We start from the raw sequence: 16637 nt of genomic DNA, 5'->3' as shown, positions 1-16637 counted from the left end.
AGGACACTTAGCTGTGAGGGAAAAATGAGAAAATATAGCGTAACAATATATACAATTGTATATCAATATAGTAAATATTGTAAGGTAACTAAGATTACTATAATTACTAATTTAAAAAAATCATAGAAAGTTCGTTACAACCAGCTTTTAAGTTGTGACAAATGTTAAAAATACTAGGATATGATGAGTTAACTAGTTTCATTATTATTACTCCATTTGATTGTAAAATATTTCGAAAAATAAAAAAGAATAATTAAAAATGATTGCAACAAACATTTTCATAATTACAAATTTCGAAAAACCATGAAACAATCAAAGTTTTGTTCGTTTTAGTTGAAGAAACTTTGAAAATATAAACCCATAATAACACCTAGCTAGTTCCATTATTTTTACTCCACGGACTTGTAAAATACTTCAAAATATATTTATGTAAATAATGCCAAATTATCATAGCTGAAACATAATAAAGAATTATTATTATTAATGGCGCAAAGTCTATAATAAAACCAAATTATACGAAGCTAAGAATATTTATAATAATAACTATAATAATTAATTTAAAAAAATCGTGTAAATAGGTAAAACATCTTACGGAACAACATATAACAGATAAAAAGAATGTACAAAAAAACATTTGAGAAGGAATACAAAGGATAGTAAAATATGTTGGAATGAGTCCATCAGATCGGATTCGCCCGATATAATCGACAACATATGTTTACATGCACTTCATGTATAAGTGGGAAGGAAGTATTCTTATCTCGAAGTTGTGAAGATTGCGAACTAGCCGAACAAGTTTCTTGGCCTTGACAATAAGTGGTCTATATGATTTTACATATGCACGAATGTTGTTACGTAAACAGCAGTTGTGAGCAGATGTTCATATTTACATACAAATCATCATAGACAATCAGCAACTAGAACAGCAACAACAACAACAGTAACAACTCTAACAGGGGTAGAGTTAAAAACAAATAAAGCCGTGACCATGTCGTGTGTCGATAACAGCGAACAACAAATGGACGACGCGTCGCTGGCAACACGAAGCTATGCAAACTGGCGTCTTGTGTTGTCAGCTCAGTCCGTACATTAAATCTCCATTAAGTTTATTAATTGTCGCTGAAGAAGCCAGCATAAGCGTCCACTTTTGGCAATTGTTGCATGCAGCTCTGCAACTGCAACAGCCACGAAATGCATTAAGCCGAACGTCTGCGTTCGTCGGACGCCACATAAATTAACGCGCCGGCAATTAGCAAGTGTATGCAAAATGCCACAGAGCCACACCTCCTTCCTGCCCCCCGTACCTCCTGCTGCCAGTTCCGTGGCATAGCTCCGCTGCATTCAATCCTCAGTAGAGCCATTGCAGCGCCACTCGGCGACCTCAAAAGCTGCAGTTTTTGTTTTAAATTTTTTTCTACATAAATTAATAACAGATATCAACGTCGACGACGACTGCCGACTGCCGACAACAACAACAACAGCAACAACAACAACAAGCAAATAGCCCAGTTATAAGCAGTCGGTGCACCCCGAGCCAGTCAAATAGCACTCAGGGACACATTTGTTTTATGCAAAAAAGCAACAAAATTAAAAAAAAAAAATACAAAAATAAAACGAAAAAAAAAACAGAAAAAATGAAAAGCTAAAGCAGAAAACAGAAACTGAAAACATATCAGCATACACGGCATATTTGCATTTTAAAATACCAAAGCGGCTGCCTCAATGCTGCAGCACAGGGTGGTTCATGCCATTGCGGAAAACTATTGGGTGACATTTTCAGATTGAACGTATGCCAGATTTAAGCCAGATCAAAATTACATTAAACAGAATGAATAAATAAGAAAATAAAATATAAGAGAAACACAAAAAGGGTTTCAAGCAAGAGCTTAGAATAAAAGGTAACAAGTCTTGAGGAAAAGTGGTTGAAATACGAGTAAATACACCAAGAAATTAATTGAAAGATGAAATGTGAGCTGCACAATACCAGTGGATACTTAAAAATGATTGACAGTTTTATTTACAATCCATAAAAGTATGTTTACAGCCCTTAAGGGGAAGCGGATTATAATAGAGTAATTCAAACCGATTCGAAAAATAAATAATAATCACTTTAAAGATAGATTTTTCTTACACTTTCAATGAACAGTATAAAATATGAGCTGAATTTGTAATTATAATAAAGTTTCATATAATTAAAAGATTTTAAATTTTAACCGATTAAAAAACAATGAAATAAATATTTTCAAGTATAATATTTTCGTAACACATTCAATAAATGAAAGAAAATATAATAAAGGTAATACAAATAAACCAGAATATTTAAACGGATTTTAATGAGATTAGGTTTATTAATATTTCAATTTAAAACTTCTTAATCGAATATAAAGCGTTAGCTGCAAAAATTGAATTTTCATTTTTCTGTATCGAAAAAATGGATTTCTTAAGGAAGGAATGCCGTTTTCCTAATGTTTTATTTCAATAAACGACTTAATTGAAATGAAGTTTTTATAAACATTTAAGAATGATATTTGAATTATTTTTTACTGCTTCTCCCAATAAACAATTCTTAAAGAGTGTTTTTTAAATATTCAGAATCTGAGCCTAAAGCCTTCTTCTTTAAATCCTATTAATGTAAAGAGTTTTTGCCAAGTTAATATTATTGATGTTTTTCTAATTGCAAAAATTGCATCTGTTAGCAATGATAATGATCAGTGAAGTGAGAGTTGAGTCACCCTCATGCTACATAGAATCCAGAACTAGCAGTTGACACACTCGCACATAGACCAACTATATATATATATATGCTATATAAGTGAGACTGGATGTGTTGTGTTAGTCGTGTATGCACATCAAATATTGAACATGCCTACAACTATCGGCTGGCAAAGCAGCAAATGGCAAAAACAATGCGATGGCAAAACTGGGGCCCAACCCAACAGAGTAGAGCACAGTGCAGCACAGACTCAGAGGCCCAGAGACTCACTCCGAATAACCCAGAACCAGAACGAGAGCCACAACCAGAACCAGACTTGCCATTTAATTACATAGCAGAGGCTCGGTGTGGCATGTTTCAGAGTGACAGGGAGGATTAGAATGGTCACATGGCAGCGGACAACGCTGGACACAGACAGTCTGTCCTTTAGTCTGTTGGTTCGTCAGTTCGTCAGCCACCCACACGGGTTATACGATTGACATGAGAACGGTTTTGCATATATAGTACATACAAATTCTATGTATGTATTTTCTATTTCGGCGCAGGCAAACTTAACCCCAATTTGTGCCCGAAAGCCCTTTAACACCTCTCACAAAAAACAAAAATAAAAAAAAAATACAAAAACAGCTAAAGGTGAACCTAATTTATAGCTCCAGTAAATTCTTCAAAGACATGCAAAAAAACCCGAAAATAAATAAATAAAAGTTAAAGAGAAAAGGCAAAAGAATCGCAAGAAAAGAGCAACTTGAGCTGAAATCTAATTGGACCCTAAAAACTAACAAAAGCTTTGGTCTGGCCAATTTGTGAATGCCTCAAAGAATTAATGAACTTAAATGTTTAATTATAACAAAACGGCAACGCACACATAACATAACGCAACATAACATAGCTGATTTCCGACATTCGAGAGAGTATTATAATTATTTTTGTAAAATCTTTTGAAAAATGTCTGTCAATTAGAAGCGACTTTTGTTTCAACTCTTTGGCTCCTCAGCGACTTGTGAATCCACAATATGTAATCAGTTGGATCTAACCAAACGCGATGCCCACATCTTGCCAAGATATTAAGCTCATTAAAAACTCTCTGCTTATGTGTGTGTGAGTGTGTGTGTGTGTGTGTGTTGGGCTCATCGGTAACTTGATGCGAGTTTCATTAAGGCTTCGGCGCAAAAAAAGCAAAGTTCGTCTTATGTTGTAGGATTGTAAATACTCTAGTGAATCTTTGTTTCGAGTTCTGACGAAAGCAGAGAGTTCGGCACGCCTTCTGAGCGTCACAAATTTTATAACAAAGGCATTATACCCCTCGGCAAGTGAATAGAAAAATATTTCTCGTTTTTGGCCCAGACCGAAGGTCTTACTACCTGTTGTTGCCGGTTGCTGCCTCTTTACAGCCAACCTTACTCAAAGAGCAGCTGAGACTCTCGCTTGACTCTGGGCCAGGGCTGCAACAACTTGTTGTTGTTGTTGTTGTTGTTGTTATTATTATTGTTGTTGCTGATGTTGCTGTCTGCTGGCTGCGCATGCGCATTCGGTCTTCAGATCTGTGGGGTTTTTCTCCGCTTTGTATCTCTTAGGTTGCATTTCATTGTTATGACATCTGCAGGTAACAAATTTTGTGTATCTCTGAGAAAAACAAGTTTTATTCCTGCGACTGCGACTTCGGTTGAGCCTGCGAATACGACTGTGCATGTTAAATGATTAAATATCATATTTTCGTTATCAAACAAAAGACTGTGTTGCTTGCTGGCTGCTTCGATGTTGTTGCTGTCGATGTTCTGCCTTGTCTTACAAGCAATTAAAAATTATTATCGCGCTGCCACAGCTGATTTCGATTAGCGAGCTACTTGGGTTGCAACATAATTACCAGCAAGCCAGCCAGCCATTTCCTTATCATGCTTTACAATCTTTTTACGATCCCCACTCCTTTCTTCTCTTTTGCAGCGATTTGCAGGGCAACAATTTGACCGTGATATATGAGTCGGACTTGCAGCGTTTAACCAAGCTGCGAATGCTGTAAGTAAACTAACTTTTTTTTCTTTGACTCGCATTTATCATTGCGTAACTCGACTCCAAGTGGAGCACATTGATATACCAAAAAATGCAATGATAATACTATAACTATAAATTTGAACTGAGTAAAACTGGTTGGCCAATAGATGTTAAGCAACAACTTATACTATCTGTTTTCGACATCTTGTTTCTCCCCTTTCTGCAGCCAATTAACCGATAATCAAATCCATACGATTGAGAAGAATGCACTGCAAGACTTGGTATCTTTGGAGCGACTGTAAGTAGAGATCTTTTCTCGTTGCATATGAAATTCATTTTGCTAGTGCATGAAAATTGTACAACTTATTCACTCTGAACTAACCAAAGAAAATTTGCTGCTCTTTATAGAAATATATTGTAGAATTCACATGAAGCAATTCGATTATGTTGAGTTTTTAGTTTAACATTTTTGTATCTTTTTTCTCGTTTCGTTTTATGCGTATCTCTCTACTTTCGTTGCGTTTCGTTTTGCGTATCTAATATGCTCGTTCACCAAAAAATAAAAATATATCAAATACAAAACACCAAAATCAAAATCAAATCCAAAAAACCAAACACTTCACTCTATAAATCAGACGCCTAAACAACAATCGACTTAAGGCAATACCTGAAAACTTTGTGACAAGTTCAGCGAGTCTTTTGCGATTGTAAGTAATCCAATGTAGACATCTAGCGATTATATCTACCAAACGTAGTGTAGTCCATAGAACCTTAGATATTTAACACATAATGACACTCTCCACCTCCTCTTCCCCCGCCTGCCTGCCTGTGCATCTTCCTCACTCACAGGGACATCTCGCACAATGCAATCACAACCGTTGGCCGAAGAGTCTTTAAAGGAGCGCAGTCGCTAAGGAGCTTGCAGCTGGACAACAATCAAATCACTTGTATGGACGAGCATGCCTTCAAGGGTTTGCTGGAGCTGGAGATACTGTAAGCACACTATAGAGAACTAGGACCAGGGATGGGCAAGTTTCAGGGCTGACAACAGCGCATTACTTCTACGAGTACGCTTTATGATTTATATGCGATATACGATTTTAAAGTGCTCGTTTGCCCATCCTTGGTCTAAGGCCAAGAAAGATGCATTCACTTGATAATGCAACTTATTTTTTTTCCAATTCCAATTTTCTCTTGTACTCGCGATGCAGCACACTGAATAACAATAACTTGACCGCTTTGCCGCACAATGCCTTCGGGGGATTGGGAAAATTGCGGGCGCTGCGCCTATCGGATAACCCGTTCGCCTGCGATTGCCATTTGTCCTGGCTGTCGCGCTACCTACGCAGCGCCCCTCGCCTTGCTCCCTACACGCGCTGCCAGTCGCCGTCGCAGCTGAAGGGCCAAAACGTGGCGGACCTGCACGACCAGGAGTTCAAATGTTCAGGTATGGACACATGTATCTAACGTAGTTGCAACTAGTTGCTTTGGCGATTCGAGGGGAGCGGAAGGAGAAGGGGGGCGACTCCCCAAAAACGGACAAATGTCGTGGGGCCCTGCGAAGCTATGCCAAATTAATTAGTTTTATATGCCAAGTAGCAAAACAAAGCATTGTAAATCATAAGCAGTCATATGGGCACGCTCCCGCTGTGCCGCCCACTCCAAAGCAATAGCATCGGCAACATCGACAACAATGCTTGGCAAGGGGGGACAAATCAGCATCGGAGGAGGGAAGGGGGGAAAAGCTTCATCGTGTGTTTGCCAAAACGTTTAACGCCGTCATCGCTTGCTTGATTGGGATGCAGATGTTCAACCGCTGCGGGCCCAAGCAGCGTTTGGAAAGCCTCAGCCTCCATCTGAGTTCAACTCCAAGCTCTGCTGTGCTCAATGAAGCGGAAGATGTACGCCAAGCGATGGCATGAAACGAGTTTTTTATTCCAATCATTATTATACTCGTTATGCTCTGCCATCTGAAGAGTTTAACACATTGCTCAAACAATTCGTCAACAATGAGTTGAAGAAAACTGAAAGGGAAGGCTTTACTACTACGATTTGTAGTGCATATGTAGGAAGATAGTGATATTAGATCTATATCACCAAAAGAATAATGTTTAAAGAATCGTTCGGCATTTCGTATAAATCTATTTCTGGAGAGCATATTAACTACAGTTACTACAATTTAAGCTACCCAAAAATAAAACTAACCAAGGAAATATACCGAATTCAATCTTTGGTATACAGATATAGTACTACATTCAAAATATACCATAGAACACAAAATATACCATATTGTCAGCCAAAGGAATTAGGATTCGGTTGGAGGATGCGTTTCTTAAAATATTTCTTAAATATCTTCTACAATTTTTATCTTAATGCATCAGTATTGTTGTGAATTAATGCAGCTTTGAACACAGCTTAGAATTTCAAATCATTGGATTTTAAAACCAATTATTAAAAGTGCCATTATGAGCTATGTAACAAATGATTATACTCAGTTTTCTGCACAGTGCAATAACTATATATTGTTAAAAAAAAACTGTTCAAATTATTTTTTCCACTATTTTTCTGTAATTGCTTGAATACAGTTGGTTAAAAGGAGTTAGGAATATCCACAATTGAACTTAAATTCAGTGCAAAGTTTTGTGAGGAAAAAAAAGTCTTTGAAGTCTTTGAGCTCACTCTACTGCAGAGCATGTGAAATTCGTTGGCTTGATGACAATTTGGTTTCGTAGCTTGTTTGACTTTCGTTTCGTAGTCGAAATGCTATGGAATTATGTGGGTAAACATTTATGACCAGCGGCTGTTGTGTTGCGCTGTGTTTTGTTGTGGAGCCACAGCTTGGCGCGCTGTGCAGTAGCATTAATAATTATGTGGTTTGCCGCTGCTGCTGCTGCTTCGACTGTTGCTTCTGCTTCGACTGTTGCTGCTGCTGCTGCTGTGGTTGTGGATCTGTGGATCAAATCAAAGCCAAGTGGCTGGCAGTAGACGGTAGAGGCACAAGCAGCTAAGCTAAATATGCAGTTCGAACGTTTGCTTTACACTTGCCACTTTGCGTGCACTTGCTGCACACTTGCTGCCACTTGCAGGTCTCACCGAGCATGCGCCAATGGAATGTGGCATCGAGAACAGTTGCCCCCATCCCTGCCGCTGTGCCGATGGCATTGTCGATTGCCGTGAGAAGAGTCTGACGAGTGTGCCCGTTACACTGCCCGACGATACCACCGAACTGTAAGTAATCACTATATACGAATATATCCGCCATCCAAAACTGTGTTAAACGTTAACGCTTTTGTTTCGCAGACGCCTCGAGCAGAACTTCATCACGGAGCTGCCGGCGAAATCCTTTTCCAGCTTTCGACGACTGCGACGCATCGATCTGTCAAACAACAACATCTCGAGGATTGCACACGATGCTCTAAGTGGCCTGAAGCAGCTAACAACGCTGTAAGTAGACGCAATTTAAGCAACAAGTAGCATGCCACAAAATGTGCACTCGCTTCGCTGAGTGTATGCGATGTGTGTCTGTCTGTTTGTCTGTGTGTGAGTGTGAGTGTGAGTGTGTGGTGTCAGTCAGTCACACTCCTTGACAGCCACTGGGCCTAGAACTGGGCTTGAGCTGGAGGAGCTAATCGGCCTATGTTAAGCGTTGCCAACACCGCAAGGCATCAGATTACCTGTGTTGGCCGCACTCTCTTTGCAGCCCCACTCTATGTGTCTGTGTGTGTGTGTGTGTGTGTGTGCATAGGTGTAGGTGTGTGTTAAACCAGTTACCGCCCGCAATAACAACAACAAGAATCCACCACAACAAGAGCAGCCTTGCTGGCCTACCTTTGTATATCCTACAGCAGAGAAATAGACAAATCGGGTATATACAAACAAGACAAGTGTTGGGTGAAGGGCGAAGGAACATTTTAAAGTTATTATTAGAACAGAGACCGCAAATATAAGTGAATGAATGAATGAGTTTCAAAGAATTAGAGCCCAAAAAAATTCTTAAGTCTTAACTATTTTTATTTTTATGAATAAATGAATAACAAGTATTATTTTTGTTGATTATAAAATAACCATGTTGATATTTATGAATTTACAAATATAATTAAAAAACAAAAGGCTTTTCAATTTTTATTATGGAATGAAAATTGAAAATAACATTATTTGTAATTTGTTTCTTAGAGGTATTGGCTACATACATATGTACATATGTATATAACTGAATATAAAAGTTATTATTGAATTCAATTAAACTAGAAAATATATATGGGCCATGAAAATAATATTTATGAATAAAAAATCAACAAAAAATAAAAATTTCAAAAAGTGCTATTCTCATCTTAAATTTTTAATTTTATTATTTAGTCAATCGCGTTTGTGGTTTAATTATATAGGATAGGAAATATTTCAGTTTAATCATTCGTTTACGTATTGCCAATCTTTTAATGTGTATCACAGATTGGTGCAATTAAATTACAGGGTATTTGTTAGCTTGACATGTGATTGTCTTCTTTGGTATTTGTGCTTTATTCATGTTTTCTTCTCTTTTTACCTTTGTGTTTGCTTTTTGCGTTTCTTTTGCTTACAGCGTGTTGTATGGCAATAAAATAAAGGATTTACCCTCGGGCGTATTCAAAGGACTCAGCTCACTGCAGCTGCTGCTGCTGAATGCCAACGAGATCTCGTGCATACGAAAGGATGCCTTCCGCGACCTGCATAGCCTCAGCCTGCTCTCGCTCTACGACAACAACATACAGTCGCTGGCTAATGGCACATTCGACGCCATGAAGAGCATCAAAACGGTGTAAGTACCACGCCCCATGGCCCCTCGAAAAGCAGCAAACCCAAAACCCTAAACCCCAAACCCCCAAGCCCATCTCGTCCCACACACTTGCTGTGTTTGGAGTGCATAAAGTGCATGGCAAGGAGACGCCCAGCGCCAGCCTCCAGCCTCCAGCTTGAATGGAGCACTGCAGCGGCAGCATTGCACAACAGCAGTCAGGCACTTTGGTGTTAAACCTCTGAAGTGCATTTAGTAGTTGCTTTGACTTGGCAGCCCCGCGTTGACATTTGTTTAGCAGCAAACAAGCAGCAACATTGCCTCCTTTATTTCCGCCCCCTCTCCCAAAACCCATCCAGCAATATCGGCTGTGAACCGTAAAGATGTTCTTAGTACAACTACGAACAAAAGATGAGGCGGTCTCGATGGGGAGGAGTAGGTGAAGCCCTCGCTTGAGCATCGATAAATGCGCTGACTTTAAGTGCTGTGCCGTTTCTTAAGATGATATGGACTATGCTTGAGTGGGTTAAGTATTTGTCAGGGTTGTCAACAAGCAGCCAAGTAACAAACAAGTAAGATTCAAACGATGCGAAACCCAGAAGTCTTGCGAATACAATGGCAATCAATGAATTCGCAGTTCAGAGATATAGGGAGATAACTTAGGTAAATAAAATCAAGATAAAAGAATTCAAGTTCTCTAAAAAAGTGACTAATCTTTAGGAATCCAATTCAACAACTTGTAATATGGTAATTGAAGATTATATCTTTCGAGTTATGTTTAATTCAACAAGAGAATCGGACAGATAAACATCCCAACTAATACTGAGATTATATGTTTATACTTTGGCTGTGACTTTAATTACGGAATGGCTTAAAATGTCTTCCGTTATAACAATTTTTATGGGCACTTTGTCACATAGCATTAACGGGGACAACTCTGGCTAGGATTGCATTTGAAAATAGTTTTCAAAACACCGACAAAAGCTATGGCAACAATAAGCAGCGGAAACGTTGCTGCTAGCCGCAGGGCTCGTGCACTTTTAAGACGTCTCAAGCCTCCATCCAAGAGCCAACAGTTTTGCTTCTCCTACCCTCCTAGCCACCCTTGCCATCCTCTTTCTGCGTTCCCCTGCCCCTCATCTCTTTTACTCTGCTGTCTATTCAGTACAAATGCTCAATGCTACTTTCGTGCTTTCTTTCCATTTCCATTTATATACTTCTGGCTGTGGGTGTTCACTACACTATATACAGACATTTGGCCAAGAATCCTTTCATTTGTGACTGCAATCTGCGCTGGCTGGCCGACTATTTGCACAAAAATCCCATAGAGACAAGTGGAGCACGCTGTGAGTCACCCAAGCGGATGCATCGCCGGCGCATTGAATCGTTGCGCGAGGAGAAATTCAAATGTAAGTGCGCCCTCCGGCAACCGGGCATCTTGCAACGTCCGACGTCCGACGTCCTACGTCCTACGTTCTACGTGCAACTTGCTACTTGCAACACGACGACAAGAAAAGAATATGTCTTATACAACACCCACTCGCGACTCTATCCTATCCTGCAGGTTCCTGGGATGAATTGCGCATGAAGCTATCCGGCGAGTGTCGCATGGACTCCGACTGCCCTGCGATGTGCCAATGCGAGGGCACAACCGTCGACTGTGCGGGACGAGGACTCAAGGAAATACCACGCGACATTCCGTTGCATACCACAGAGCTGTAAGTTATCCAGCAATTTCTATTCGCCGCAAATTATTATGTTTAGCGCTAACAAGAGTCTCAATTTAAAGCTAACCGAAGTGATGCTGAGAGTACTCTTTTATTCAATTTCAAAGGGTGACCCTTATAACTAGACCTCTTTATTTTTAACAAATGAAACTAAACTTTATACAAAGATAAATACATTTGTGGACAATATTTGAAAATTAGTGCATATTTTAAATCGTTCTTCAATCTAACTTTGGTTCATACAAAATTGTTTAGTACTAGAGGTCTATTTGAGCTGATAAATTATGTGTCAGATCAAGAACCATTTTTTTACGACAAAAACAGCCTGCTGTTGTCGGATTAATAATTTGGTATATATAATATTATATGGTATATTTACATTGTAGTATATCGACATATCACATACAACTTTTAATATATTTGAGAATATTAATTTGGTATATATCACCGATAATACCCCTTTCGCACTTTTAGTTGGAATCTCAATGAAACTTAACTCGCTAATAAACTATGAAATAATGTGGGAAAATAAATTAAAGTGCAAGTTAAAATGAAGCAATTTCATCTAGACTTTCCATTTGGATTTTTCCACCAATCAATGCCAACTAACTAGACTGTTTACATACTTACACATTATTACATTATTAACGCACATTTTTCTCTGTAGTTTGCTCAACGACAACGAATTGGGTCGCATTAATTCGGATGGTTTATTTGGTCGACTGCCGCATTTGGTTAAATTGGAGCTGAAGCGTAATCAACTCACCGGAATCGAGCCGAATGCCTTTGAGGGAGCGTCTCGCATACAGGATTTGCAATTGGGCGAGAACAAAATAAAGGAGATCTCGAATAAAATGTTTCTGGGGCTTCATCAACTAAAGACGCTGTAAGTAGCTCATAGAGCAAACTCTTAAAGACCCTTTAAAGATCATAATTAAGAATTTCCTTTTTTGGTTTCCATTATTATTACTATCGTTGCAGCAATCTTTACGACAATCAAATTTCATGCGTTATGCCCGGCTCATTTGAGCATCTGAACTCGCTGACGTCTTTGTAAGTATTTCCCCTTTATAATATTTGTTGTTGTTCAGGTTGCTGCTTCTAGATTCTATATTCTAGATTCTGGAAGTTGGCAGTTGATGCATCTGCTTGCTATGCAAAGCAATTAAAACTGTGCCAAGTGCCCAAGCATCGGCGTGCATTTCAATAGATAAATGATTTAGCTTTGGCATTAATTGCCCAGACTCTTCGTTTACATCTCTTATATGCCCTATCGCAGGGCAGGGAAGGGCAGGGCAGTGCAGGGCAGAGGCACATAAAATGAGGTTAATGGTTTTGATTGTTCTCTAGTTGAACTTCAATCTGATTGCCAGAGTTTCACATCAAAACAGAAGCTGCTGCTCATGATGTTACTTGCTGCTTTACCAAATCAATTCTTCTTCTACTCTCTGGCACTTTGTTGCTTGGCAGAGCAAAACTATTGTATATAATTCAATTGAACTCCAATTTATAGCAGAGCTGCCTACGATAAGAACGGACCAATGGCACACCCGCTGTCTCTTCCTCGAGTGCGATGAGTTTGTAAGAGTAATGCTATAGTACAGCACTACTACACTGATAAAAAATAAAGTTATAAAATCAAGATTACGTAAACATAAAAGTCTTAGCAAAAATCGCATCTTCATTTCAAGAACATTTGATATGAGACCAAATTCTTATTAACAAGAGAACAAAATCTAGTATTTTCAAAACCACAAATATTATTAAAATAAAGTATACATTTATTAAGAATAAATATTCTTATTCAAAACTTCACAAAACTTTAGGAGTAATAATAATATACCATAGAAAACTGAAAACTAGAAAAAAACTACTAAATATATAGAGAAGAAATTTAACAACTTGGAATTTTTGAGAGAAATATTCGTTGTCTTATTCTTAATTTACAATTCTTAAGATGAATGTTCTCGATTTTAGGAACTGGTCTGCTTTTTTCAGTGTATATAGACTATGCATGTATGTTGTATGCTATATCCCAGCAGCATGTGTGTGCGTTGTGTTGTAAATCAACCCTCAGAACCAGACACTTGCGACTGTGTGCGTGTGTGAGTGTGTGTGTGTGCCTTCGATGATTTAATTAATTAAAATTGAGTTCAATAAAGAGCGCAAACCCATATACAGTAACACCTAACTAAGTGCTCCTTCGCTCACTTGAAAATGAAATTAAATAATCAGTTTGGTAAGAAAGAAGAGAATAATGATGTAGAATATCATTAGTTAAAATAATATAATATCAGCGATAATTACGCTATGCAGTGAGAAATGAAAAGTGTTCCATATAATTGGGTTCCACTGTAATTGGGGGTGGGGCGTCGTGGTGTTGTGGTTCGTTTGCGCCATCTAAAATTATTGTAAAATTCATTTAACTAGCTAATAAATAGCATCAATGGAAGCCATTAAGTGCTGTGCACCACACGACACCCACATGCTCAATCATCCTCCAGGTGTTTTTAGGGGGTGTAATGAAGAAGGCAGCCGAAAGTGTTAGTGAGCAGCCTGTGGCTAACACACACACACACACATGCACACACGCACAACTTGAACCCACAGCTGATAGCATGACAAAGCAGCATTGCTTATTAAATTAGTCTGGACTCGAAGTGTAACGCTTGGAATTGCCAATGTAATTTGCGATCCATTGTTTCACTTGCCTCCATAATTAAAGGGCTTTTGGGCCTGGCCAAGTGCAAAGTGAATAAGTGAAACATATGTTGCAAGCACATACACAAACTCAAACTCATTCGCATTTCCATAACCATTGTGTAATATTGTAAATAATTGATCAACTCATTCATCTTTAATTGGAACTGGTGTTCAATATTAGTGTTAAACCGCATTTTAAATTGCGTTTCGACAACAAGTGATGACAATGAGCTTTCGCGACTGTTTATTTAATTACAACTTGAGGCTACAGAATCGACAAAGTTGTTGCAGAATAGATTTTCAATTCGATTTTACTTATTTCATGCGATTTCTAGCCAAATTGAACTTTGTGAAGGTTTATAATCAATTCAACTTGAAAGCTTTCAGGTGCTTTCAAGACAGAGAGAGCTTTATGCACCAATGGGTATCACCTTAATGCAGAAGAGATTATTGTCTTCAACTGGATTATTTTACAGTTTCAATTCTTTGTCGATTCATTTTAACTTTACAGCTTTTAAGTGCTTTCAAAGCACTTTGATTGAATTTATATTCAATTTCACTTTAAAGTTTTAAAGGATTCAATTGAATTTATATTAAATTTGTATTTTAAAGCTTTCATGCGCTTTCAAAGCCAATAGAGCTTAATGCACCCTGCGGGTCAACTTAGTACCCATTACACTGTTAGAGACGCAAGTCGCGTACTCGGACAACTAATTGAAATAAGACCTTAGCAGTTACTACAACAAATGTATCTATCGTATTTTGCAGGAATCTTGCATCGAATCCATTCAATTGTAATTGTCATTTGGCCTGGTTCGCCGAATGGTTGCGTAAAAAATCATTGAACGGTGGCGCAGCACGTTGTGCGGCCCCATCGAAGGTACGTGATGTGCAAATCAAGGATCTGCCCCACAATGAATTCAAATGCAGCAGCGAGAACAACGAGGGATGCCTCGGCGATGGCTATTGTCCGCCAGCCTGCACGTGCACCGGCACTGTGGTCCGCTGTTCGCGCAATCAATTGAAGGAAATACCGCGCGGCATTCCAGCCGAAACATCCGAATTGTATCTGGAGTCCAATGAGATTGAGCAGATACATTTCGAGCGCATCAGGCATTTGCGTGCACTCACACGACTGTAAGTACTCTCTCACTCTCTCTCTATCTCTCTCTCTCTCTCTCTCTTGCTCAATAACTTCATAACTCTTAAATTCTTTTTTCGTTTTTATTACTCAAATTTCAGTGATCTTAGCAACAATCAAATCACCATACTCTCCAATTACACCTTTGCCAATCTGACCAAACTATCCACGCTGTAAGTATGGGCCACATTTCTAATGACTTTTTAATTGCCACAGTGCACGTAGCACAGCACAACAGGCAAAACCTCAACGAGCAGCGAGCAACGTCAGCGGCAACAACACGAATCGAATTGAATCCAATCGCAACAGCTCAAGAGGGCTTGACACAATTTTTTTTTTTTTTTTGCTTTTCCGACTTCTCTTTTTTTTGCGGCAATTGCATTTGCGGTTGTGGCCACCCTTGGCCTGGGCTCGTCTTAACCGGGCACGAAATTCATTCGAGACGTTAAGTCGTGACTCGTGCTTAAGCATTAGTTGTCGTCTCTGCCCCATGATCTCCTCTCTCCGCTGCCTACTAGCATCCGCTTGCCACCCGACAACTGTCGACTTCAGACTGTGTGCGCTATCCACAATCAAAGCTGTGCCGTTTATGCTACGCTGAAAGCATTTAGTGAAGTCAATCGGGTATACACGACTGTCCATGAGTAGAGAGATGCAACTGCAATCGAATCAAATTTGGAATTAAAGTGTTAAGAGTCTTCGACAAAGGATTTCTAAAAAAAGGAAAATGTGTATTCGTTAATACCATTTATTGCTGAAGTATATTTCCGGAAATATTAAATCATATATTTTACATCTGCAATTTTCTATTCCTATTGTCTGCGTGTATAATTTTGTTATTCAGCACATCACTTTATAAGTCGTATGGCAAGTAAAAAAACATGTTATATTCATAGAAATATTGAAGAAGGATTCAACTCGTCCATAGAATTTCCCTAAGGTGAAATATTCAACACCATGTTAAAGAATAGTTTAGATTTTACTTTATGGTATGCATATACAGTATAAAATATAAAGGCAAAAGCAATTCAACCCCAATTCCAACTGAGATCTGTTCTGCATATTATATTTATATTATTTTTTTCCAAATGCATATGCAAACACAAACAAAACACAAACTCATTTCTCTTAAGCTTTCTTTAGCTCTTGACCAAAATGTGTATCCGTTCCCTACAGGGTATCTACTTAGTCAGTCAGCCGCAGAACGCTCACAACCGGTGCATTTCTTTTCGACTCTCTTTCCATTCATAGCAGCATTTTGTCTGCTCGTTTTGGGCCTGGTTAAAGCAATTCGCAATTACTTTCATTTCTTCATCATGATGTGTGCAGTGCGAGTGTGTGTGTGTGTTCGAGTGTGTGTGATGTGTGTGAAGTATGCAATTTGGTAAACGTTTGGTAACATCTTGTTGGCGTTTTTTGCAGCATCATCTCGTACAATAAGCTGCAATGTCTGCAACGTCATGCGTTGTCTGGTCTGAATAATCTGCGCGTGCTCTCGCTGCACGGCAATCGGATATCCATGCTGCCCGAGGGCTCCTTCGAGGATCTCAAGTCGTTGACACACATGTGAGTACTGTGAGTGCATTATGATTA

At 38.8% G+C, this 16637-nt stretch overlaps 1 protein-coding gene across 1 annotated transcript in view; it reads left to right on the top strand.

The window, feature by feature from the left end:
• Nucleotides 1–16637, top strand: part of LOC117566416 (protein slit) — a 58784-nt gene that overhangs the window by 34494 nt on the left and 7653 nt on the right. Inside the window, 15 exon segments of the mRNA XM_034245940.2 lie at nucleotides 4655–4726; nucleotides 4929–5000; nucleotides 5338–5409; nucleotides 5552–5695; nucleotides 5914–6149; nucleotides 7789–7930; nucleotides 8003–8146; nucleotides 9282–9497; nucleotides 10725–10882; nucleotides 11038–11191; nucleotides 11868–12086; nucleotides 12182–12253; nucleotides 14672–15040; nucleotides 15146–15217; nucleotides 16467–16610. Of these exon segments, the coding sequence (XP_034101831.2) occupies nucleotides 4655–4726; nucleotides 4929–5000; nucleotides 5338–5409; nucleotides 5552–5695; nucleotides 5914–6149; nucleotides 7789–7930; nucleotides 8003–8146; nucleotides 9282–9497; nucleotides 10725–10882; nucleotides 11038–11191; nucleotides 11868–12086; nucleotides 12182–12253; nucleotides 14672–15040; nucleotides 15146–15217; nucleotides 16467–16610 (2286 nt within the window).

Source organism: Drosophila albomicans, chromosome 3 (genome assembly GCF_009650485.2).
Source record: "Drosophila albomicans strain 15112-1751.03 chromosome 3, ASM965048v2, whole genome shotgun sequence".
NCBI lineage: Eukaryota > Metazoa > Arthropoda > Insecta > Diptera > Drosophilidae > Drosophila > Drosophila albomicans.
Note: the sequence above shows the minus strand (reverse complement) of the source record. Positions and strands in the feature narration are given on the sequence as shown.